This window comes from Mustela lutreola, chromosome 7 (assembly GCF_030435805.1).
Source record: "Mustela lutreola isolate mMusLut2 chromosome 7, mMusLut2.pri, whole genome shotgun sequence".
Taxonomy (NCBI): Eukaryota; Metazoa; Chordata; class Mammalia; order Carnivora; family Mustelidae; genus Mustela; species Mustela lutreola.
In genome coordinates, this window is record NC_081296.1 from 88,088,672 (window position 1) to 88,113,104 (window position 24,433).

Sequence of the window (24,433 nt, forward strand, 5' to 3'; positions counted from 1 at the left end):
AGACTCCTGCAAGAGCCTTCTAAGTGGTGTCGGTGCTTTCACTCTTGCTTTCCTACATATCACTGTATTCTCCTGACAGTATTTAGAAAGATCTTTAAAAACTTCCCTACTGAAACTAATCAGTACACTAAGCAGCCATTTTATTATTTGAAAAACTTAAAAATTGGGCACCTGGGTGGTTCAGTGGGTGAAGCCGCTGCCTTCGGCTCAGGTCATGATCTCAGGGTCCTGGGATCGAGTCCCGCATCGGGCTCTCTGCTGAGCAGGGAGCCTGCTTCCTCCTCTCTCTCTCTGCCTGCCTCTCTGCCTACTTGTGATGTCTCTCTGTCAAATAAATAAAATAAAATAAAATAAAACAAACTTAAAAATAAAGAGAATCAAGTATTTTTCTTACACTGTTAAGCAAATGGTTGATGAAGGAAGTTTTTCCTTTACTGATGTATTTCAGTTGATAAATAAAGAAGGAATTATAGAATTGTAATATCAATATTTTACAACCTCTAATTAAGTATTATAATAGATCTAAGATAATTATTACTAACTGCTAATATATGCATATAGAGAGAACACATTATGTGCTTCCCAGTCAGAGTCCATAACATCAACTATGGTATGGAGTAGTTTTGCTAGAAGTTTGAACCTGAATCTGGTTAAACATTCATATCTAACTACCAGTTTGTAGGAAATACAGTAGACAGAGGAACGTGGTAAGTGATACTGTAAGGATGCCATCGGGAAGTCTGGAGTGTGGAAAATCTGATAGGACAAGTAACCCAGTTTTTCTTTGCCTCCCAACAAATAAATTGTAAGGAGAAAAAAGTGATGGAATCATAATCTATATATTAAAAGACCACAAAACTCAGTAACTGAAGAGTCTGGACCTTATTTGGATTTGACTTGAACCAGTGAGCTTCAGAAAAAATTGATACACAGAAAAATTTGGACACTGGCTAGATAGTTGGTGATTTTAATAAATTATTACTGAAAATAATGATTTAGTGATAGTACTTTTGATAGGGGTTATATTTGTAAGAAGAGTCCTTATCTTTTAGTGATACATGTTAAAATGTATAGAAATGAAGGGGAGGGGGTGGGAGGATCAGTGAGCTTGGTGATGGGTATTAAGAAGGGCATGTATTGCATGGAGCACTGGGTATTATATGCAAACAATGAATCATGGAACACTACATCAGAAGCTAATGATGTATTGTATGGTGACTAACATAACCAAAAAAATGGTATGTCTCGGGGGTAGATGGGGAATGAATAAAGGTACAGATAAAGCAAGACTAGGCATGAATTGATAATTGTTGAAACTGGATGATAAATATATGTGGATCCCTTTTGCTCTGTTCTTTTTTTTTCACACACATTTAAACTTTCTATAATTAAATTTAAAACAAAAAGCCTTCGCACTTAGACTCTAATCCAAACTCTTTATTTTAGCAGATTCGACGCAGTCTGACATCTACTTACCCCATATCACATTATACTTGCTTTTTCCATTTTCCTCAGATACCCCAAATTCATTCTTACTTTACAGCCCTTGAATTTGATGTTCTATCTGGAACCTTCTTCCCCTAGATCTTCAGTATCTGTCCCCTGTTGGCATTCAGTTCTCATTTTGATTTTTTTTTTTAGGCCTTATTTTAATGTCACCTGAGAACAGCTAGCTGTGACAATCATCTAATCTAGTTTTGTTTTCATCAGAACACTCATCCTGATTTGACATTTCCTTTTCTATTTATTTATTTATTCATTGTTTCTACCCATTAGAGTAGAAGCTACATGTGGGTAGTGGTAAGATTTTACCTATCTTGTTCACTTTTAGATTTCCAGGACTTTCTCTATAAATAACTAGCAAATATAGTTGCTACTCAGTCAGTGTTTTTTGAGTGAGTCAATTAAATGTTTATGAAGCTGTTGAATACTAGGAAGATTAATATTATTAATCTTTTACTTTTAGAATATCAACATTATATAGTTTTGTTGCGTAGTGAAAATATTTAAAATTCAGCTGGCATTTTCACTATTAGTGTTTTCAAAGGTTCATGTGCAACAGAATTAGCTTTGTAGCAAAGCTTCAGAAAGATTTCAAAAAATTCACAAAATGTCAAATTTTCTTGTAGCATTTATTTTAAAATATTTGTATTTGGGGTAATTAGTGTCACATTTTATCTTAAGAGCTGTTTTTTTGTATCTACATAAGTAGAGGTTAAAATTTGTGATATGTGTTTATATATGATATGAAAATTTGGGAAACATTTCATGACATGTGAATTATAATGAAACACTTATCATTATATCTTCTATCAAGAAGGAACTGAGAAATACTTTATAGATAAATATATTAGAGGAGCTGAAACTATAAAACTATGAGATCTCTTTATTTAAAAAAAAAAAAATAGAAGGCCTCCTGAATGTCTCAGTTGGTTAAATGTCCAACTCTTGATTTAGTTTCAGGTCATGATCTCAGGGTCATGAGATCCAGCCCCATGTCGGGCTCCATCCTCAGCATAGTGTCTACTTGAGATTCTCTTTCTCCCTCTGCCCCTCCCCCCACTCACTCTCTCTCTCTCTCTCTCATAAATAAATAAAATATTTAAAAGAAAAAAGCATAAAAACAATGTATTTGTTAAAAATAAATATATATAATATATATACATATATAAACAAATAAATATATGTTTATATAAGTACATTTATATTTCCAAGTAAGTATTGTCATTTCAACATAATGCTTAAGGGAAGTTGTTCATAAGGGTTATTAGAATAAAATGATATGTTTAACCGACAAAGTAATTTTACCCTAATATTTATTAGAGATACATAGATGATTCAGACCGGTGCATTCCCTCCTGTGTCCTTAGGAAGCTCTCCCTCTCCACACAATATGTGCTGCAGAGTTGGGCTTATTTGTGTCATGGCCAAGGTGGTTCCTCTTATCATCCTCCATGTGTAGCATATGGAGTTGTAGATCATGACCTTTCTACCAGAAATATGCTATTATCTGCTTCTCTTCTTTACTCTCTTCTATTAGATGGTATAAATCTGGGAACTTCTTTCAGATTGGCTCTTTGCAGAGACATATTTTATTCTGCGTAGATTTCCTTCTTTATTCTTTTGCTCATTTATTCATTTATTTCTTTATTCAGCATAGGTTTATTGTGGCTTGTCATGTAAAAAACACAAGCATTGAGATTGTAAGGAATTATATAGGGATTAAACAAAACACAATATGTTTATTCAGGGGTGTTGTATTTAAAAAGAACTTCTCTTTTGCAGTTGTTAGAATGAATTTTTAAGTTACATACATGTCCACACATTTATCTTAGTTTAGCCCTATCTTAGTTTAGGGGGAGTCAGAGAAAATGAGCCTTTCCTCAGTCTCCCAGGGAAAGAAAGGGTGAGAAGACAGAATATTACTAGGCCCCGGATGAACCCAGTGCTGGAGTCTAACAAGGCCTAGTTTTCTACCAAGGGAAATGTTGGTTTTCCTTGTTATGGCCCTGGTTTTGCTCCCCTGCTCAGTCTCAGGTTTTTAGAAGTCTAGTTCCCAGAATTCCTCCTTCCTCTAGTTCCCTAACATTTGACTTCTGGGAGAAGACTGCCACCCTCTTGTATCAGGATCCTGGAGGCATTGTCATCTTGCACAGTGGTGAGATGAGATCTCTCTAGTATCTTGCCATTTGGTTGTCTGTTGGACTTAGAACCTGAAGGCTGGGGAGACTCAAATCTCACAAGAGTATGTTTGAGCCCTGGATGGCCAGCTGAATTGTTTCCTCCGTGGAAAACATCATCTTGGAGGGGAACTCAGTCTGGCTTCAGAGTGTCATCTGGGATAACTAGGTGTTCAGAGACATGCCCAATTCAGATGAAGGTGCCTCTGGGGACATAACAGGCCCTGGGGGGATGATTTGATTTGTGGACCTCTGTCTCACATACTTCACTCAGCTGTTTTACCAATAGGTTTACCAATATGTTTGGGGGTCTCCACTGCAGCGCCAAAGGTAGGAGAGTGGGGATTTGAGTCCTGGGCCTGATTAGGACCTTCTAGGTGCTCCTTTGTGAGCAGGCTGGGCTGTGGGGTTTGCATTTGGATGGGAGTGCACAGGATACCTGTATTGGATAAATGAGGATCTGCCGTCCCTGCCCAGTGGAGGCGGCACTGGAGTGACTGGGATGCTCTTGACCAAGCGCATCCTGACAAGGGGGAATAGAGTAGGGCAGGACCCAGCCTGGGTGAGGAGAGGTCACTGGGCCTAATTCTGTCTTTGTATGCACAACAACTACAGTGTGTTGGTTAATTATTTATTTAACTATTTTCTCATTAAAGGATATTGCTCTTTGAGCCATTTTTTCTTTATTTTAAAAAATATTGCCTCAAAATCTTTATATATGAGATAGCACTGTTTTGGATGTATGATTTCTGTGTTTATTAACCTAATAAAGCATGGATTATGGTGTACATATATGTGTGTGTGGGCTAAGTGAACCAAGTTCTTGTCTTTGTGAATTTGATATTTTCCTAGGTGCCTTTACATTATACCAAGTTTTTTGAGAGCCAGTTTCTCTTCTTTCCTTTCTTTCTCTCCCTCCCTTTCTTCCTTTCCCTTACTTCTTTTCTTTTTTGGTAAGAATATTTAAGTTCTACTCTCTTAAAAAATTTCAGTTACACAGTACAGTGTTATCAACTATGCTCACCATGTTTTACAATAGTTCCTGAGACCTTAATCATTTTACAGATGAAAGTTTGTACCCTTTTAATAACCACTCCTTATTTCCTGCACATTCCAGCCTCTTGCAACCACTTTACAACTCTCTATGAATTTGAGGGTTGTTTTTTTTTTTTAAATTTCACGTACGCGATGTCATGCAGTATTGTCTTTCTGTGTGACTTACTTCATTTAGCATAATGCCCTCAAGGTCCATTCAATGTTGTCACAAATGACAGGATTTTCGTCTTTCTCATAGCTGAGTAATATTTTATTATATATACATATACACCACATCTTCTTTCTCCATTTGTTTATTGACATTTAGGTTGTTTCCACATCTTGGCTCTTGTGAATAATGCTGCCATAAACAAAGGAGTGCAGATATCTCTTTGATACCCTGTTTTCATTTTCTTTGAAAAATTTATACTTAGAAGTGGGATTGCTGGATCATATGGTAGTTCTATTTTTAATTTTTTAAGGAACTTTCATAGTGTTTTCCTTAACGGCTTCACCAGTTTACATTCCCAGCACAGTGCATGAGGATTTCACATTTTTGCCAACACTTGTTATTTCTTGTCTTTTTGATGATAGCCATTCTAACAGGTGTGACTTGGTAGTTCATTGTGGTTTTGATTTACATGTCTCTCATGATTAGTGAGTGATATCAGGTACCTTTTCATGAAACTTTTGGCCATTTATGTCTTTTTTTTGAAAAATATCTTTTTAGTTCTTCTGTCCAGTTTTTTAATTGGGTTGTTTTAAGTTTTTTGCTGTTGAGTTATATGAGCTCTTTCTGTATTTTGGATAGTAACATCTTATCATCAGATATAACTGTCAAGTATTTTCTCCCGTTCACTAGGTTACCTTTTCAGTTTGTTTTCTTTTTTTTTTTTAAAGAAGGACAAACAGAGATCATGGCACTGGGGAAGAACAGAGGGTAAGGTAGAGGGAATCTTTTTTTTTTTTTTAAAGATTTTATTTATTTGAGAGAGAGTGAAACCAAGAGAGACCAGAGGGAGAGAGAGAAGCAGACTCACACTGAGTGGTGAGCCTGGTGGAGGGCTTGGTCCCACGCCCCGAGATCATGACCTGAGGTGAAGGCAGACACTTAATCAACTGAGCCACCCAGGCACCCCAGAAGAGGGAATCTTAAGCAGACTCTATAACCCAGTATGGAGCCCAAAGCTGAGGCTTTCACCACTGAAATAAAGCGGTGGAGGCTTAACTGACTCATCTACCCACGCACCCCTGTACAGAAGCCTTTTAATATGATGTAGGCCTACTTATTTATTTTTGCTTAAATAAATAAGAAATAATTTTTGCTTTATTTTGCTTAAATAAAAATATTTTTGCTTAAATATTTTTACTTATTTATTATTTCCTTTGCATTTGATGTTAAATACAGACAGTGTCAAAGCACTTAACACCCTGTTTTCTTTAGGCATTTTACAGTTTCAGTTCTCTTTTCTATTCTTTTATTTATTTTGAGTATAAGATAGTGGTCCAGGTTCATGCTTTTGCTTGTGGCTATCCAGTTCTCCCAGAACCTTTTGCTGAGGAAACTGTTCTTTCCCCATTGTTTATTCTCAGGAAAAAGAAATTTTTTTTTTAACCAAACATACCAGAGTTTAATTAGTCATGCTATAATTACTGAGAATAAAATTGAATTTTTGCCATAGTTTTTTGGGGAGAGAACAGAGGCCCTGTGTTTTCAAAATAAAGGGTGAAGGTATTTTGTAAAAATCTTTTCTAACTATATTAGAACATAAGGTATACACAGGCTTTTAGGCAAAGATAATATTGCTTAATATTTCATGTTTAAGGAAGTTTCTAAGTTAATTGAACTCTGAATGGTTTTTAAGATGTGACAGGACCTATGAAATTGAGTATTAAAAAACTTAGAATGATTAGTTCTTGAAAAAGCCAGACACTTATAGCTTCTTTAGTAGTTGGTTTTTCCTTCAGTCTGTTGGGCCATCAATAGACAAGTCTGCTTCTATGGTGGTCATGCCTATAGCACCTCCTAGTATAGAACCCAGGGCCTACAAACCATCCATAATGGTCAGTGCTGATTTTGAGTGCTTCATATTTCTGTGAATGATATGTCAGTTTTAATGCTTTCAGTTGTTTGAAAAGAAGAAGACAAATTTAGGGTATTGATGAAAGTTTTATGTGCAGAACTTTGCTGCCACAATTATTTAGTAATGTAAATGCAGTCAGATCCAGTTTTTTTATAGATGTGTTGATCCTGTGTATAGGAGTCTCTGTGGCACATACTGCTAATGGGTGTGGATAGCCCTCCACAGAGGCAAGAATATTAGGATTTTTACTGCAAAGCATTTTTGCATTTGAACATCTGATTTTGGAACATATAGCTTTTTGATTTATAGATATATGCTACTGAGCTTAGTTTATATATAGTGTTTGGTCAAGTATCTGCCATAAGCCTAAGATAAATGCTGATTGAAAGAGCCTAACTGAGGAATGTTTTAACTGGTTATTCTTGAGTTTTCTGCATGAATCACTTGTGTAGCTTTCCTTCACAAAATGGTGAAATTTATACTCTGAGCTTTCATCAAGAGTCAATGTAAGAAACATCTGTGTCTCTACTTCTTTTGGAGGCTGATGGAGGAGGAATGGGACAGTGAGGAAGGAGGTAACGCTCATAGAAAGGCAATACATTATATGGAAGGAATAAAGACTCTGGTGCCAGAGGGCCATCAGTTCTGATGTCTGGTGCCAGAGGCCTTCAGTTCTGGTGGTGGGAAGATGTGAAGTGTCTCTTTTAATTACCTCTGTGTTTTCCAACAAAATAAGAAATATATTGGGTTGTATGGACCCCGCACTGTAGGTACAAAAGTAAGACTTGTCCTCTGCCCTTAAAAGAACAATTCATTATTTAATAGTAAGATAGGAGTATGACCCTGTTGCTAAACAACATTTCTTTCAGTTTTTTTCTTGGTGTCCAAGTTTTAGCCTTAGTTTTCTCATTGTAGAGGGTGGCCCTTTGTGTTTTTTCATGTGTTGACTGGGGAATTGAGAGAGAGAGGAGAGGTAGTGATTGGTTGATTGATTGATTCAAGCTATTAGCTAACATTTTGTGTTGGGAATCTATACATATTTCCTTACTCTGGTTTACTGTCTTATATATTAATATTTCAGAATTACTGAGATAATATGAATCAAGGAGTTAATTCTGTACATCTTGCTTGCTGGTACCAGAGTAGCTTGGTCAGAACATCAACCTTTAATTTTGTTTGTTCATTTACAACTAGTTTGTAGTTTTAGTTATTTATTTTTTTATAAGATTTATTTATTTAGGGGAGAAAGAGCACACACACAGGTACAGGAAGGGGCAAAGAGAGAGAGAGAGAATCCCTAGCAGACTCTGTGTTGAGCATGGAGGCTGATGTGGGGTTCTATCTCATGACCATGAGATCATGACCTGAGCCAAAACCAGGAGTCAGAGGCTTAATTAACCGACTTAACCACCCAGGCACCTGTCTGGTTTGCAGTTTTAAATACAAGACTCAAATGTCAGACTATGCCTGTTTTCTTGCAATTCTTCAAAAGTTTGGATACATCATATAAAATTATTTCTTCAACTGTAAGAAAAACAAGATTATCATGTTAAAATGTGGCTTAAAATCATAGTCTGGTTAATATTAATCTAATCTAATACAAATCTAATCTAATCTAATATTAATCTAATTAATCTAATATTAATCTAATTAAAAATCTAAAAGATTTTTAAACTGGCAGTCATGGTATTTGAAACATATTTGAAATAAAAATGACTTATCTGGACACTGGTACTGAAACTGAGAAAATATATTCCAAATAATCTATATTTATCATTATTATCTTATTTGAGAAACATCACTTACTAAGTAGTTAGTTTGTATATAGAATACAGATCTGTGTTGAGTTTCACCATGATCCAATTATTTTTCTTCTGTTTCATAGCATGGCTTACACCTCCTACACTGGTCTGCATTCTGTGATGTATGTGCCACTGGAGGCAGGGATAGAGCAGGGAATATTGGAGTTCAAGCCCTATTGATTTATGGGGTTTGGGCATAATTTTTGTTTGAGAAGGTTATAATGATACTTAACTAGGTAATATTACCTTTCTAGTTGTATAGAGAGCAAAGCGAGGTCTAGAAAGATGACTTTCATCAAGATGACAAGTGATGTACTAGGTGGTTTGCTTATTGTCCTCTTTTCCCAGCTTCACGAGGGCAGGAACTTCAGGTTTCTTGTTCATTGCTGCATTCTTAGTGTCTAGAACAGTGGTGGGCACATGTAAATGTTAGTATTAATTTCTTAGAGTTAAACCTTGTAAGAATTATCCTCTGTACTTGCTTGTGTATACTCTGCCTTTAAGCATGTATATTAATGTGTGATCTATAATATTAAGATAAATGTGAGCACACTAGATACCTTTTCAGGTAAGAACAACTTCTAGATACATTGCTATGTTCACTTGCTCATCAGGGTACAAAATTATTATGAACAAGCCTAGATATAATATAGACCAGTGTGTTTAAATGAGAATGAAGGAATAGCCGCTCTTTTAATGGTCTTTTAATGAGATGCATAAAATTTAGCCTGTTTTCCTATTTCTTTGCAATTTAGTGATCTCAGGTTTCTTACATGTCTTTTGGGTACTTCTGAAGTAATTATGTAGTTTAGGAAGTTGGAAATTGCTGAAGCTGATGAGATGGGAATTAGGTTGTTTTATGTGTTTATTTTTTTCCTCAATCCTCAAACCTGTTTTCCCATCTATTATCTGTATCATCTCCATCTCTATTCTCATAAATGTATTCCTTAATTTTTCTCAAAATCCTTTGTGCTAAAAGTAGTTATAGTTTAAAGCTGCTGCATTATTTAGTTATCATTAGGAAGTCATTTATAACAGTAAATTTATTGTTTTTCTCTATAGCTTTGTAGATGGCAGGTCTACTTAACAGGAACAAGGTAGAGGTCACTAAAATGTAGAAATTTAATACGTTCAAACAACATGTAAGACTTCTTTTCTGTTCACTTCTTTGCCCTTATTTTTAGTCATTTACATATTTTTAAATTGTGTTGTGACTGAATATTTTCAAGCTTAGTAGTATTTGCGCATGTGAAATTTTCCTTTAATTTGCAAAAAGCTATTTAACTGCTTATGTCATCTAGGCATATGGAAAAGGTTTTTTTAAGTTATTTGTTTCAATCATTTTGGAATGTGGTGACCTCAGAAATGGGCAAATATTTTCTTAGCATTTAGTTAAAAGAATAAACATGGTATGCTCATTGAGAGAAATTTAAATTTTGACTTACATGATAAGAAAAACTTCTCTTTGATTTTTTTCAGTGTTATACTATTGCTTAATTACCCAGTGCCACCTTTTTTTAATCTATGATCTCATTTCCTCTTCAGATAAAAACGTCTCTAAAGTGGACAAAGGTTTTTTTTATTATCTCTATTTTGTGGAGTAAGTTTTGGGCAAGTCATTTGACTTCTTAGTTTCATTTTCTTTATCTGTAAAATAAGAGCAGTGGGCAAGATAATCTCCGAGGTTCTTTCAAGCTCTGTAATTCTATGTTTATACTCTTGTAAAATGAAGGGACAGGGACACAGAGAAGTTGAGCCCTTGGCTGTGTTTAAATAATGAATTAATAATAATACCTTGATATCTGACTTTCTGATTAGCTGTTTATTGACCCTTTCCCACAGTCCTTATGCCTATTACTGAAACTTTGCTGATTTCTTTTCTATTTGAAAATACAGCAGTTGGGGCGCCTAGGTGGCTCAGTGGGTTAAAGCCTCTGCCTTTGGCTCAGGTCATGATCTCAGGGTCCTGGGATCGAGCCCCGCATCGGGCTCTCTGCTCGGCAAGTTAGCCTTCTTCCCTCCCTCTCTCTCTCTCTGCCTGCCTCTCTGCCTACTTGTGATCTCTCTCCCTCTGTCAGATAAATAAATAAAATCTTTTTAAAAAACGAAAAATAAAAAGCTAAAATATATTTCTGCATTTTCAAGTTAAATTTTTATAATTTAGTAGGTGCTCATTCATGTTTTTAAAAGGGGGAGTTCTTATAAATACCAATTCCCATGACAACTAAAAACAAATCAGAAGAGAAAGCATATCTGAAGTTATGTAGTATGAGTAATAAGTAAATCAGAAGTAATCCAGTCTCACATGTAGCAAAAAAAAAAAAAAAAGTTTTTTTTTTTGAGATTATGTATTTATTTGAGGGAGAGCAAGAGAAAGCAGGAGAGGGTTCGAGTGGGGGGAGGGGCAGAGGGAGAGAGAGAGGAGCCCAATGACAGGGGCTCCATCCCAGGACCCAGGGATCATGACCTTATCCAACGGCAGATACTTAACTGACAGCCATCCCGGTATCCTGGAAATATTTAAAATTTTTTTTTTTTTTTTTTTTTTTTTTTTTAGTATAGTGGAGGTGCAGTGTTATGTTACTTTCAGATGTACAAGTTTATACATTATGCTATGTTCACCACAAGTGTAACTACCATCTGTCCCTATGCATCATATTATTTATTATTGCCTATATTCCTTATGCTGTGCCTTTTATTTCCATGACTTATTTATTCCATAACTGGAAGCTTGTATCTCCCACTCCCCTTGACTTATTTTGCTCAGCCCCCTACCTTCCTCTCCTCTGATAATCATTTGTTCTCTATGTTTATAGGTCTAATTCTGTTTTTGTTGTTTGTTTATTCATTTGTTTTGTTTTTATTTTTTATATTTTATTTTGTTTTTGAATTCTACATACGAATGAAATCATATGGTATGTCTCATTTCACTTAGCGTAATACCCTCTAGGCCCACCCATGTTGTCTCAAATGGCAAGATCTCATTTTTTTTTAACGCAGATTTTCTGACTGCGTAATATTGCATTCCATAGCACATCTTCCTTAATCTGTCTATCACTGGATAAGAAAGATTCTTTTTTTTTTTTTTAAAGATTTTATTTATTTATTTGACAGACAGAGATCACAAGTAGGCAGAGAGTCAGGCAGAGAGAGAGAGAGGAGGAAGCAGGCTCCCCGCGGAACAGAGAGCCCAATGTGGGCTCTTCCAGAACCCTGGGATCATGACCTGAGCCAAAGGCAGAAGCTTTAACCCACTGAGCCACCCAGGCGCCCCAATAAGAAAAATTATTAAGTGACAATTTTCTTCTGTCCTTTTATTGATCCAAATTTGTATTTGAGTGTGTAGTAAGCATTGGAATGTTTTGTTGGCTGAGTATATATATTGCTATCATGAGTGTTTATAGAAAGAAGTTTTATATTATTTGGAAAGTTAGATTAGACTTCTCAACCTTTAAGGGTTTGTGATTGAATTCCTTCCTGTTCCTCACCTCAGTGACAATCCCTTCCACAACTTTTCAGGATTGTATCAATCTTGTAAATTATGACATTTTATATAGATATAACACATTAATTTCTAGATGAGCTAGGATGAGGTGTTTTAGGATGGCAGTCAGAGTAGATTGTAGTTCAGTACAAATTTAAATATAAGTTCTTTGAAAAATTCAGCTTAATTTTCTTTCTTTCTTATTTATTTATTTTAAAAGATTTTACTTATTTGTCAGACAGAGATCTCAAGTAGGCAGAGAGGCAGGCAGAGAGACAGAGAGAGGAGGAAGCAGGCTCCCTGATAAGCAGAGAGCTCGATGCGGGGCTGGATCCCAAGACCCTGAGATCATGACCTGAGCTGAAGGCAGAGGTTTAACACACTGAGCCACCCAGGCGCCCCTCAGCTTAATTTTCTAAAGGCAATATGATCACTATAAAATTTATTCAGTATAACAAGTAACATTTAGGTTTTTCTTTTTTTTAAGATTTTATTTATTTATTTGACACAGAGAGAGAGAGAGATCATGAGTAGGCATAGAGGCAGGCAGAGGCTGATGCGGGGCTCGATCCCAGGACCCGAGCCAAAGGCAGAGGCTTTAACACACTGAGCCACCCAGGCGACCCTAGTTTTTTGTTTTTATATAAAAACAGCTTTAATTCACTATTCCATATAAAATTCCTCACAGATATTTTTCGATTGAAACAAGTAAATCATAGTCACACTTTTTTTTTAAGTAGTTGCAAAGAAATTTAGTGTAAAACACTTTATTTTACTGTAGAGAAAACTGAGGTCCAGTTTAACTGAGGTTAATTCTCTGACCCATGGTTGTATAGCTAATTAGTAACAAAGATTATTGGAATTTAGATATGCCAATTATCAAACTAAAACCCTTTTATCTGATGAGTAGGTATCTGGATTCTTTTCTGTACTCAGCTAGATTCATAGTCTAGATTTTTGCCAAACTCCTCCTTTACAGTGCTGTGCTGTTTTTATTTTTTTTTAAACATTGTAATAATTTCTGAACCAGAATTTAAAACCCAAAAACTGCATTATAGTAGCTCACACTTAAAATACAATGGCATATGGAACTACAGTTTCTCACAGTTGGTTTCCTACTTGATATGATTTAGATCTATAAATTTTTAGAATAAAATCCGATCCAGTTTCAAAAATATTATGTTCAAAACCTGTAGATATTTAAAAAAATCTTTATTTACTTTCTCTTTTTAGTTTCTATAAGTTACTTACTTTGATTTAAACAATTACTCCACATAATTCTTTTGTATAAATGGTTGTATTATGGTTACTGATTTAAAATAAAACCAAAATTTAATAGTAGATTATCAAAAGCTAAATTATTCTTTAACAGCTCAAAGGAAATTTATAGTTAACATTTCCATAGTTACTGGACCCTTGCTCTGTAACGTAAAACACTTTTAAAGGATCGTATAAGGAAAGAATATGACAAATCATAAAAAACAATCTCAAGTAAAAGAAACATTGTAATTAACCAGAAAAGGAAAAAAATAAAGGAAGTGAATGAATTCTTATATTTCTTACTTCTGTTATCTAAGTAAATAATTTTCTCTGGGTCTGTAGACTTCATTTTATGTATCTATTTTATTTTACACTGAAGAAGTGATATAGAAAAGTTAATATGTTCTTGTGGTAATGAGGTTTGCTAGCAGAACTCTTCAGGGGCTTGGAGAAGAGTAATGCTGAACCCCGTTCTGTGAGAGACTGGGAATATGACTTGAGTTACACAGACTAGGATTTGTATCACTGCTCCACCACTTACCAACAGCTTGACCTTGGGCAACTTTCTTAACTTCTCTAGTCCTTCGTATTTTTATCTGTAAAATAGTGATCATAATGCCTCTTTTATAATATTTTGTAATCATATCTGTAAAAAGTGTTTGTGCCTGTCTAATAATAAGCTCTCACTAATAGTTCTTTTCCTCCTGCTCTCCTTTACTTACCTATAGACCTACTCTCCACCTCTTCCCTCTTCACTGGTCCAATTCCCCCTGATAGACTAAGGCTCTGAAGTAGGACTTCACATGGCGAGTAACTGAACTAAATAAACACGACAGGGGCAGCTATTCACATTATTCCTGGCTAGTGCCTTGGGCAGGCTGGTCTCCTGAAGCAAGTACCCCCGATTTCTATATCCTTAATAACTGGACAATGACTGTGCATTCTCTTAGTGAGGCTCCTTGCAGCTTTTATGGCAGCTATAATCCTGCTCCTTTAGGACCTTGAATTCTCCCCCAATACAGTGTTTTTTTCTTTCTTTTTCTTTTTTTTTTTTAAGATTTTATTTATTTATTTGACAGACAGAGATCACAAGTAGGCAGAGAGACAGGCAGAGAGAGGAGGAAGCAGGCTCCCTGCTGAGCAGAGAGCCTGATTTGGGGCTCCATCCCAGGACCCTGAGATCATGACTTGAGCCGAAGGCAGAGACTTAACCCACTGAGCCACCCAGGTGCCACTACAGTGTTTTTTTCTAAGGATATTCTTTTAAAGAATATTATAGTTTTCCATGTTAAAGAAAGTACTACATGTCTAAATGTATTTTATAGACTATACTAAATTATGTTAATAAAGTGATGCATTACTCCTACTTAAAAAAAAGAAATTCTGCGGTTCCAGCCTTTGGGTATATAGGAAGAGTTTTAAATTTTTTTAATCAATGTTTTAAAAATAAAATATCTTGATTCTCAGGTTTATAATATTTTAGGGGTTTTTTTGGGTACCAGGCCTGTCCTTCACTAACCTCTGCTTCTAGGTTATGTACATCTGTATTAGCAGTTGGCCTACAGCAGGACTCTAGAAAACTTAGAGAGATAGTTCCATAATGAACTAGAATACTCTTTCTTTTGTGGTAGTGTCATTGTTTTTATGTTGTGAGGTTTTACTGTTTTAGCTGTAGTATGGATTTACATGGGCATCTGTGGGCTGGCCTGGGAATTGGATAATCTTCTAAATACTATTTCAGAAACTAGGTACAGAGTTACCAGAGATTGACCCATATATCCACTTTTAGACAAGAAGTCGTCTTTGCTGTCTCCATGTTGTCAGGGCCAGTCTGCCCTAGACCTCTACTAGACCAACTGAAAAAACAAGAGATGATGATAAAGGGAAAGATGAAGAGTAAAGTTTCTCTTCTCTTTGCTCTCAGAACATTACTGCTGTAGCTTGGGTTGGTAGTACCTTGGAGGTATTTATTCAAGTATCTTCCTGTCTCGCCTGCCAGCACTCACACATACACCTTTACTTATAGAAAGGAACATATGTGAAAATGGATTAGAGAACTTTATCATCTAAAAGATGTGGATATATTAGGGGAAACATTTGTATCATTATAACTTGAATAATTTTTTTCTTATTTTATAATTGGGTCAGCTGTCTCATCAAAATAATCTTCATGGTTAAATTTATTATTTTTTTTTCACAATTCAGTAAGCCCATCAACTCAAGTAGAAATCTTGTGCTATTCAGATTTTATTCCTATTGTAGTATTTATATCTAAATCCACTTTTGCAGCAATTTTCTTCTTACAACCAAAATAAAATATTGTATGATTTTATGAATAGGCCATTGGATAGAGCAAAAATATGGTTCAGATTTAAAGAGAACCACTCTATGTTCTATTTTAGGTTTATTTGTATATAAAAGGTGTCTCACGTGGCAAAATTTTAATTTTAGTGACTTAAAATTGTAAAGGGCAACTTGATTCTTAGAATCACTCAGTGGATATTAATGGAAAACTGCCTAGGCATTATGGAGGAGATTGGATGTGGAGGCAGAGTCCAGAGATTAATAAAGAATAGACTCTTCCTTCAGGGATCTTACACTGAAGTTGGGGAAATAGCTATGTATAAAAAAATAAGTACCCTAGAAGTTTTAGAACTTGAAGGCCCAGTAAAAACCTGGAAGTTAGTTGAATTGAAAATCCTGGGAGCTTGGTAATTTGCCCAACAATTTGTCCATGGGCCTGAGATAAGGTTAGCTGCATCTCATGTCCTATCCTAGTAGTGGCATGGTTTCATGTCTGGGATTCCAAGCAAAGCACAATTACTGTTCTGTTTGCTATTTGGGTAATACTGTACCTAACTAGAGTTGGAGAACCAGGAAATCAGAGACAGATGGAAGAACTTAGTCATAGGGCAGATGTAACAACAGATACATGGCCAGAATCATACATAGGGACACCACCTTGAGATCTACTAATTATGAGTCAAAGTAGGCATAAGAGTCAAAACCCAACTCTACAGTAAGTAATTAAGAGCAGATTGGAAGGGAAGAGACAGTGTCTGGCCCAGCTCAACTAACTTTAAGAATTGGCCTTCTCACTTAACAGAGCGAGCGCCTTATAAATGGGCTGCCTGTTACAGCCCACTTTTAATTATTCAATCTAGATTTTTTTTTCCCATTTATTTTGCTTTTTTATTTCTCTATTTGTTCTTTAGTTACACCTTTCTCTTGCCCTTAGGAGTTTAATTCTTCTTGGCCACTACCCCTCCAGCAGGCTATAGCTCTGCCTCTCTTTCTTGGCTATGATTTTCCTCCCTGATTCCACAGGGCTCAGGGTCTACCCGACTGATGTTATCTTCATCTGACTCATATTGGCCTTGCTAGCAGACCTAAGATTTCTGGGACACTTCCTCTGCTTTGGAGAAGCGTATGTTGACCCTGTGGTGCTTAAATTGTCTAATGATGATGATGGAAACTGCCACCCTCGAGGCTGACTGTGGTAAACTGCTTGAGCCAGCTAGGAAGCCAAAGATGGAATACATCTGTGGGCTCTTCCTTTTCATACTTATACCTCAACCTGCTTGCACTTAAGCTCCCATTGTCCTCTAGAGTGAGGCCTGATTGCTGCTGCTTCAGTCAGCTTCTTAACAGAAGTGCCCATGGAAGAAAGTGGACCATGTTCTTTTCCCATTCATAGCACGACACTCTCCATAACTAATGTCCTGAAAATGATAAATTACTTTACCCATATAGAAGATACATTTTATCTCCTCAGAAAGGAGGGAATTGCCTTTATTCCAGTTTTTTACTTACAGATTATCAAGTGTTATTTTGAATATAAATTATAAACTATTGTTTTGAGAAGGCCTGTCAGCCTAAAATGTCCCCAATTGGTGCTAGTTGGGAATAGTTTCCCTTCATAAGGTTGACCCCCCTGCAAAAAAAAGAAATGAAAATAACTTAATACAGGTTTGGAAATTACTCCTGGTGGCATAACTTTCAAGTGTTGAATATTTTAATAAAGTGAAAGAGCAATTAAAGAAAGGCAATAACATAAGTGGAGGTGATGTAACAATTTACAACTGCATATGTATCTATGGGACAGATGAAAAAACGATGTTCTAATGTTGTTTAAATGGCTTTGGACAAAGGCTCAGTGACTCCATTATATTTGGATATTAAAATCCCATTATCTCAAACCCTTTAGAGGTTATATGTTATTGTATAAGGGAGACATCTTGCACAGATGTCTGACCATTGATATTGTTGACCATTGGTATTGTTTTTGATTCTCCCATTATGCTGTTTGCGTTCCCCTTCAGATTATTTTTTAAAGAGTTTATTTATTTATTTATTTTAGAGAGAGTGTGTGTATATAAGTACCAACAAATGGAGAAGCAGTGCAGAAGGGAGAGGGTGGAAAAAGAATCTCAGGCAGACTTATTGCTGAGCCCCATGTGGAACTCAATCCCATGACCCTACGATCATGACCTGAGCCAAAACCAAGTTTCAGAAGCCTAACTGACTGAGCCCCTGAGGCACCTTCCACTTCAGATTTGATGCACATGTTTGACTCCCTACCACATTGCTGAATTCTCTGCTGTAGTGCCACCTCTTTACCTGCATGGCATCTCTGAGCTTGGTAACTCTGCTTATAGACTGATTAACTCTGTATTGATGGAATCCTTTTAGTCTGGAGCCTGAGAGGGTTTTACCAGAGGTGAGGTTGCCATGAGGCTAATGAAGTTTAAACTCCAGATTCCATGCTCACATAGGTTCCTGTGGGATGCTGGGAGTGTAGAATGTTCCAGGTGGAGAGAGGAAGCAGGTTGCAGTCAGGAAGCATTTCTATGTAATCATTTATGTTATTCAAGAGATCTCAGAGAAAGGAACTTGAATCTCTAAAGCTTCAGCATTTTAGGGTGATTTCTTGTCACGTTCTAAATAAGTATTTATTTTTATACCTAAATTTGCCTTCATAATTTTGTATTCTTTTTTTTTTTTTTAAAGATTTTATTTATTTATTTGACAGAGAAAAAGCCAGAGAGAGAGAACACAAGCAGGGGGAGTGGGAGAGGGGGAAGCAGGCTTCCCACTGAGCAGGGAGTCTGATGCAGGGCTTGATCCCAGGACCCTGGGATCATGACCTGAGCCGAAGGCAGAGGCTTAATGATTGAGCCACCCAGGTGCTATAATTTTGTATTCTTATTCATAGAAGGGATTACACAAATTGTATATGCTTCAGGTCATACAGAATCTCAGTGGGATCCACCACTGGTTTTTACTAAATGAGGTACCTGGGTATTTTGCTATTACTTACTTACCTGCATTTAGTAACACACAACTTACAAGAATAAACAAACACTAAGTAGAATCTAAAGAATACCCAAATCACTCTAAAACCAATGCTTTGCTTACTCTTTTAGAAGAGAACTGGAACTTGCTGGCAGCCGGTATATTGTAGTGTTAGTACTAGTAACTGCTGTAGGACAGGAATTCATATACTGACTTTAATTCAAGTCTGCATGCCTTTGTGGAATGCCTTCTGTGTGTGATCAAGGTGCTGGGCCAGAATCATTTTTTCGTTTAAATGCAATTTAAGAGTCATCTGAAATTGTCTTAACAGTGACGTATTTTTAGTTCCTTGGAACCCTAATAGCAGTTCTCCTTAAAGAAATAAGAATTGGAGCCAGTGTGATAAATATGATTAAATGCCAGGGAACAACAATGATAAATTGTTAGCACCAGTCATTTGATGTTCTCTGAAGCGAAGAGGCTCGTCAGTCTGCCAGTGCCAAGAGTTTCAGTGTAGAGGATATAAAATGAAGAGTATCCTTAATCTTTTTTATAGATAGTTTCATAGATGATGGCCCTGGGTAAGTTTGGGGTAACTATTTTTCAAACCAAGGAGCCCTAAATTGAAAATGAGCTGCTTTGTATTCATCATTTCATCATTGTTTTAAAATATGTCATTCAATCAGTTATCAAATACTTGTGTCTGAAAAATATCATAAAATTCCTAAAAGACAAGTTAATAAATAATGATAAATGTTTTGAAGAAAAACAAAGTCAGAGAAGGAGAGAGATTGATAGTTGGGGGTGGAGGTGCTGTTTTAGAAATGCTATACTGACCTCCTAGCTTATCCATGAATTTGCAAAGCAGACCCTCACTGGTTAGAACCTTTTTTCCACTTGCTATTGCTTCTGCCTGGAAAGCTTTGTTTCTTTTAGTCAACTGCTTTAGTTATTTTCTGACTTCATTCACTTTAAAGTAGTACCTTAGACCACCATTCTATTATTTTTCCCTACTGTGTAAGTGTATCTTTACCATTTGACTTTGGGAATCAAAGAGATTAAAAGAAAATTCTTGGGGTACCTGGGTGGTTTAGTTCGTTAAGCATCTGCTTTCGGCTCTGGTCATGATCTCAGGGTCCTGGGATGGATCCCCATGTCATGGGTTCCCTGCTCAGCAGGGAGTCTGCTTGTCCCTCTACCCCACCCCCCACTAGTGTTCTTGCACGCTTTTTCTCTTTCAAATAAATAAAGAAAATCTTTTTTTTTAAAGAGCAGTTCTTTGATAAATCCTTTGCTTTCTGAATTCTTACTACTTGCTTTCAGAAATTCAGATATTAAAGACATTTTTAACTTATCTCTTTCTATTTAATCTATATATCTGAATTAAGAACGAAGCAATTTTTTATAGTAAAGGAATTTACTTTCTTCATAGCACTTTGTACCTTTAGATTTGTCTTTCTGTTTGTCTGCCTGACTCCCTCACTCATTCCACAGTAGCAATGGGAAGGCTGGGACTTTGTTTTTGTCTGCTGCTCTATCCCCATCACCTGGAACAGTGCCTGGTTCCTAATTAATTCTCAATAAATATGTGTTGAATATATGTGTTAATAGATGAATGAACCATTGCTCTCTAGCTATGTTGATCTTCTTTCACTTGCTTACATTTACTAACCTCTTTCCTTTGCAGAGGTTATTTCATTATATGCTTGATATCTGTCTCCTTCTATATGATAAATTCTGTGCAGTTAGAGACCATGGAGCCATTTAGTTATTAGTACCTAACTCAATGCCTAATATGTAGTAGGTACTGAAATGTTCTATGGGTGAATGATTGAATGAATGAATGATAAGGAGAAGTACCTAGTAGGAATACTGTATCTAATCTAATGGAAGTTAAGGGAAGTGACTTTCAAGCTGGGATCTGAAGAGTGAGGATCAATTAGCAGGTGAAGAAGACCAGGCAGTGTTCTGGAGCTTCAGCTCAGATTTTATCCTGAAGGCAGTAGAAGAATTTTAAACAAAAAAGTGGCAGTATAAGACTTGCATTTTAGATGGACCATTTTTCAGCAGTGTTAGGAACAGGCTGGGTGGACAGTGTCAAAGTGGAGAGTCTGGTTGGGAAGCTTTGGTGATACATGGTTGTGTTCTCTATTGGGTTCTTGGCAATGGGGAAAGAGATAAGTAGATACACTTGAGAGATTTTCAGAAGGTAGAATAAGTGACTGGGGCTAGTAAGAGAAAGGGCAGAGTTAAATATGATTCCAAGCTTCCACCTTTGGCAAATGAGAAGAACATAGGGCTATTCACTGAGACTGTTTACTCAGAGGGAGTAGCCATCTAAGGAGAAAAGAGTCTGAGGAACCCTTAAGACCTATCTAATCTGAGGCTGAGCCTTAAGAACTTGGTAATATAGCCGAATTTTCTAGGTAAAGATACCTAGAAAGATGCCTGGAAGGAAATAATCAAAATGTTAATAGTATTGGAAGTCTAGTTATATTTCTAAGTTTTGGTTATCATTATTAGTTTTATGAAGGAAAAAGTTCATTAACAGTTATATTAGGATCTTCCATAGGAAATGTTGTACCACAAAATCCAAGGACACAAAGCTAAGGCCTTCCTAGGCAATTCCCAATGAAAATAAAGTAATGGTCCTGAATAGAAGCCCACTGTGGAATGGGTTTACCTTTAGTGTGTGGTGTGTGTGTGTGTGTGTGTGTGTGTGTGTGTTGAGGGTAGGGTAAGAGAGGAGTGGTCATTGGGAAATTTAGCCTTTTCATTCAGAGAAGGTCTTCTGGAGCCGGGAAGTGTCTCTTATTTATTCATTTATCTTTAACCTTCAATGTAGTCCCTGATAGTAATGGTTTAAGTGAAAACTATTATTATAGATATTGTTATTAATACATTTATTTTTGTTAATATCACTATTCACTGTAATTGTTATACAGTGATATTATTTGTTTCATCTTGGTTTTTAGGTAGATTGGGGCCAACTCAACTATTTAGTTGTTGACATGCCACCAGGAACTGGAGATGTGCAGTTATCAGTCACACAGAATATTCCCATTTCAGGTAATCTTAAACCTTAAAGTAATTTGTCGCTGTCTTTATTGTTTTGCTATTGCTATATAGAAAAACAAACTTTATGACAGAAAAACATTTTTGTCTTCAAAAATAGTTATTCATAAATTTTTATTTAGAGATCAGATTCATAAATTAAATTTTTCAAAATTTTACCAGAATGAGTGTGTTTACAAAAACATAAAGACATTTTGAAAAGGTGGTGATATAAATCTGTGTTCTAGAAAAACAATAACACTTAAATGTTGCTTGGGTAGAACATGACTGGCTCACAGCTGTCCTGCAATGACAGCATAGTGCCTGCTCCATGGCAGGCACTCAGTAAATATTGAGTAAATACTGAATATGAGTAAATATTAGGGAAGTTTGGCTTTTTGGTAAATACAAGCATGGGAAAATTTTATATTCAGCTAATTATTTAATGTTAACCTTAAGAGAGCAATAGACATATTAGCTTTACATCAACTACCCAATTTTTCATTATGGTAGTAGATATCTTTTCCGTGATACAAAATTTAATTCAATAGTTAACTTTTATGTTGAATCTGTTTCCAAGGATTTTCCTAAATTCCAGTGGAGAAATAATTGTAAATCTCCCTTATATATAAAGACTTTGGGAAAATAATGGAAGTTTAAAATGTCATTACAAATCAAATATCTATTGGTAATAAATAACCAAGAAATATTACTGACAATCATCAAAAGGTTTAGAATCTAGATTTTTGATAAGTTATGCACATTGATTGGAAATATCAATATAGCATCATCAAAATGAATTTTTTTTGACCACTGCCTCAAAGGGCAGTAACATGAATATTTTTGATATTTAAATACATTTATTACCTTACCTGAGGCTGAGACTTTTTCTTTGGTGAAGCAAGCTAGAAAATAATGAAATGAGAGTAAATTGAAATAACACAAAAGTAGTTGAATACATCTTTTTTGTAATCAGCGTACTAGATAATCTTTTTTTTTTCCAGTATTTTGGGACTTGTATATTTTTGAATCCTAAGAATATTCACTAAATGTTTATTGAATAAAATGTGCTCCAGACACCTTGAAATGCCTGTTGCAGATTTCCAGAATACTTACAATATTATGTGGATAATACATTGATATAATTGGGCTAAATTATTGTCTGTTCCCTAAATAGTGACTTGGTACATTGAAAAAATTTAATTTACTTCACACAGATAAACTGATAGCCCCAAGCAATTTACCTTTGTTTACTCAAATAACAACTCCTGCATTTGGACAGGATTTAAGATTATCACCCTATTTTTATTTGTGCTTATACTCTAAAATCAACAGTGTGTGGATTGAGGTTAAGATTTGTTTCTTATATACTAAAATTTAACCAGTAATATTTCTTTATTCCTTTCTGTTGATGAAGAGTCTGCCCTGTAACAAATAGGTCATTAATATCATCTGATAATAAAAAGCAGGTTTTTTTGTTGTTGTAGTGGTGGTAAAATTTAGCAGTTCAGTAGTATTGAGTACATTCGTATTGTTGTGCAGCCATCACCACCATCCAACTCCAGAACTTTCTCATCTTCCCAAACTGAAATTCTATATTTGTTAAACAATAACTCTTCATTTCCTCTTCTCACTAAACCCAGATAACCACTATTCTTTCAGAAACAATATTTTTTATGTTAAGATGAGGAAATGATGGGGCACCTAGGTGGCTCAGTGGGTTAAAGCCTCTACCAGGTTCTGGGATCAAGCCCCTCTTCAGGCTCTGTGCTCAGCAGGGAGCCTGCTTCCCCTTCTTTCTCTGCCTGCCTCTCTGCCTACTTGTGATCTCTCTCTCTGTCAAATAAATAAATAACATCTTTAAAAAAAAAAAAAAGATGAGGAAATGATGAATTAGGAAAATATATTTTAGATAGATAAACTTTATATATCCAGTTTGACTTTATGCTTTATTAATACAATTTTAAATCAACAAATGTTTATCTGTATAAAGATAGATGCTAAGCACTGTAGAAGATCCAAGGATAATTAAAACCACAAATATTTTCCCTAGATCAGAGTTCCATACCTTTTTTGATACTCAGAACTTTTTTGAGGTAAATTAATACATGGGTTCTCTCCAGGAAGATGTATTTGTATCTACAGAAACACTGTTTTAATGTGTTTTTTCAGGAGGTCCACAGTTCTTAGGTTAGAAACCCCGGCTATAGACTGTAGAACAAGGGGAAGGGCAGGGGGAACAAATGGCTGCTAAGAAAAGAACTACCATTCAGTGTGAAAAGTGCTAAATGAGAAATCTAAACCCCATGATACCAGGTCTCTCAAAGGACAAAGAGATGGATATGAGAGAATTGTAAAACACTTGATGGAGATGAGCTTTAAAGAATAAATATGAGGGGTGCCTGGGTGGTTCAGTTTGTTAAGCATCTGCCTCTTGATTTCAGCTCAGGTCATGAACTCACGGAGGCTACTGAAGACTCTCTCTTCTCTCTCCCTCTGCCCCATCCCTGCATGTTCTCTCCTGGTCTCTGAAAAAAAAGAATAAATATGATACATTGTAGAGCATTCAAGATAGCACCATACCTTGTTTGCTTTGCTTTTTCTCACCCCAAGGGATAGAAATCAGAAAATGAAACTGAAGGTGTTTATAATTCTGTGATAGAAACACATGTTTTACTTCCCATTAAAAAAAAAAGTCTGATCCATTAAAAAAAAAAATAGATCCAGGTCCTAAAGATG

General features: G+C 35.8%; 1 protein-coding gene across 9 annotated transcripts in view; it reads left to right on the forward strand.

Annotated features, from left to right (window-relative positions):
* Positions 1-24,433, forward strand: part of NUBPL (NUBP iron-sulfur cluster assembly factor, mitochondrial) — a 251,719-nt gene that overhangs the window by 175,597 nt on the left and 51,689 nt on the right. For 7 of the 9 annotated variants that reach the window (XM_059181857.1, XM_059181860.1, XM_059181851.1 and 4 more), the window contains 2 exons: positions 5,614-5,655; positions 21,616-21,709. In XM_059181857.1, the coding sequence (XP_059037840.1) occupies positions 5,614-5,655; positions 21,616-21,709 (136 nt within the window). The remainder of the gene's footprint in view (positions 1-5,613; positions 5,656-21,615; positions 21,710-24,433) is intronic. The other 2 variants (XM_059181852.1, XM_059181855.1) reach the window with 1 other exon arrangement.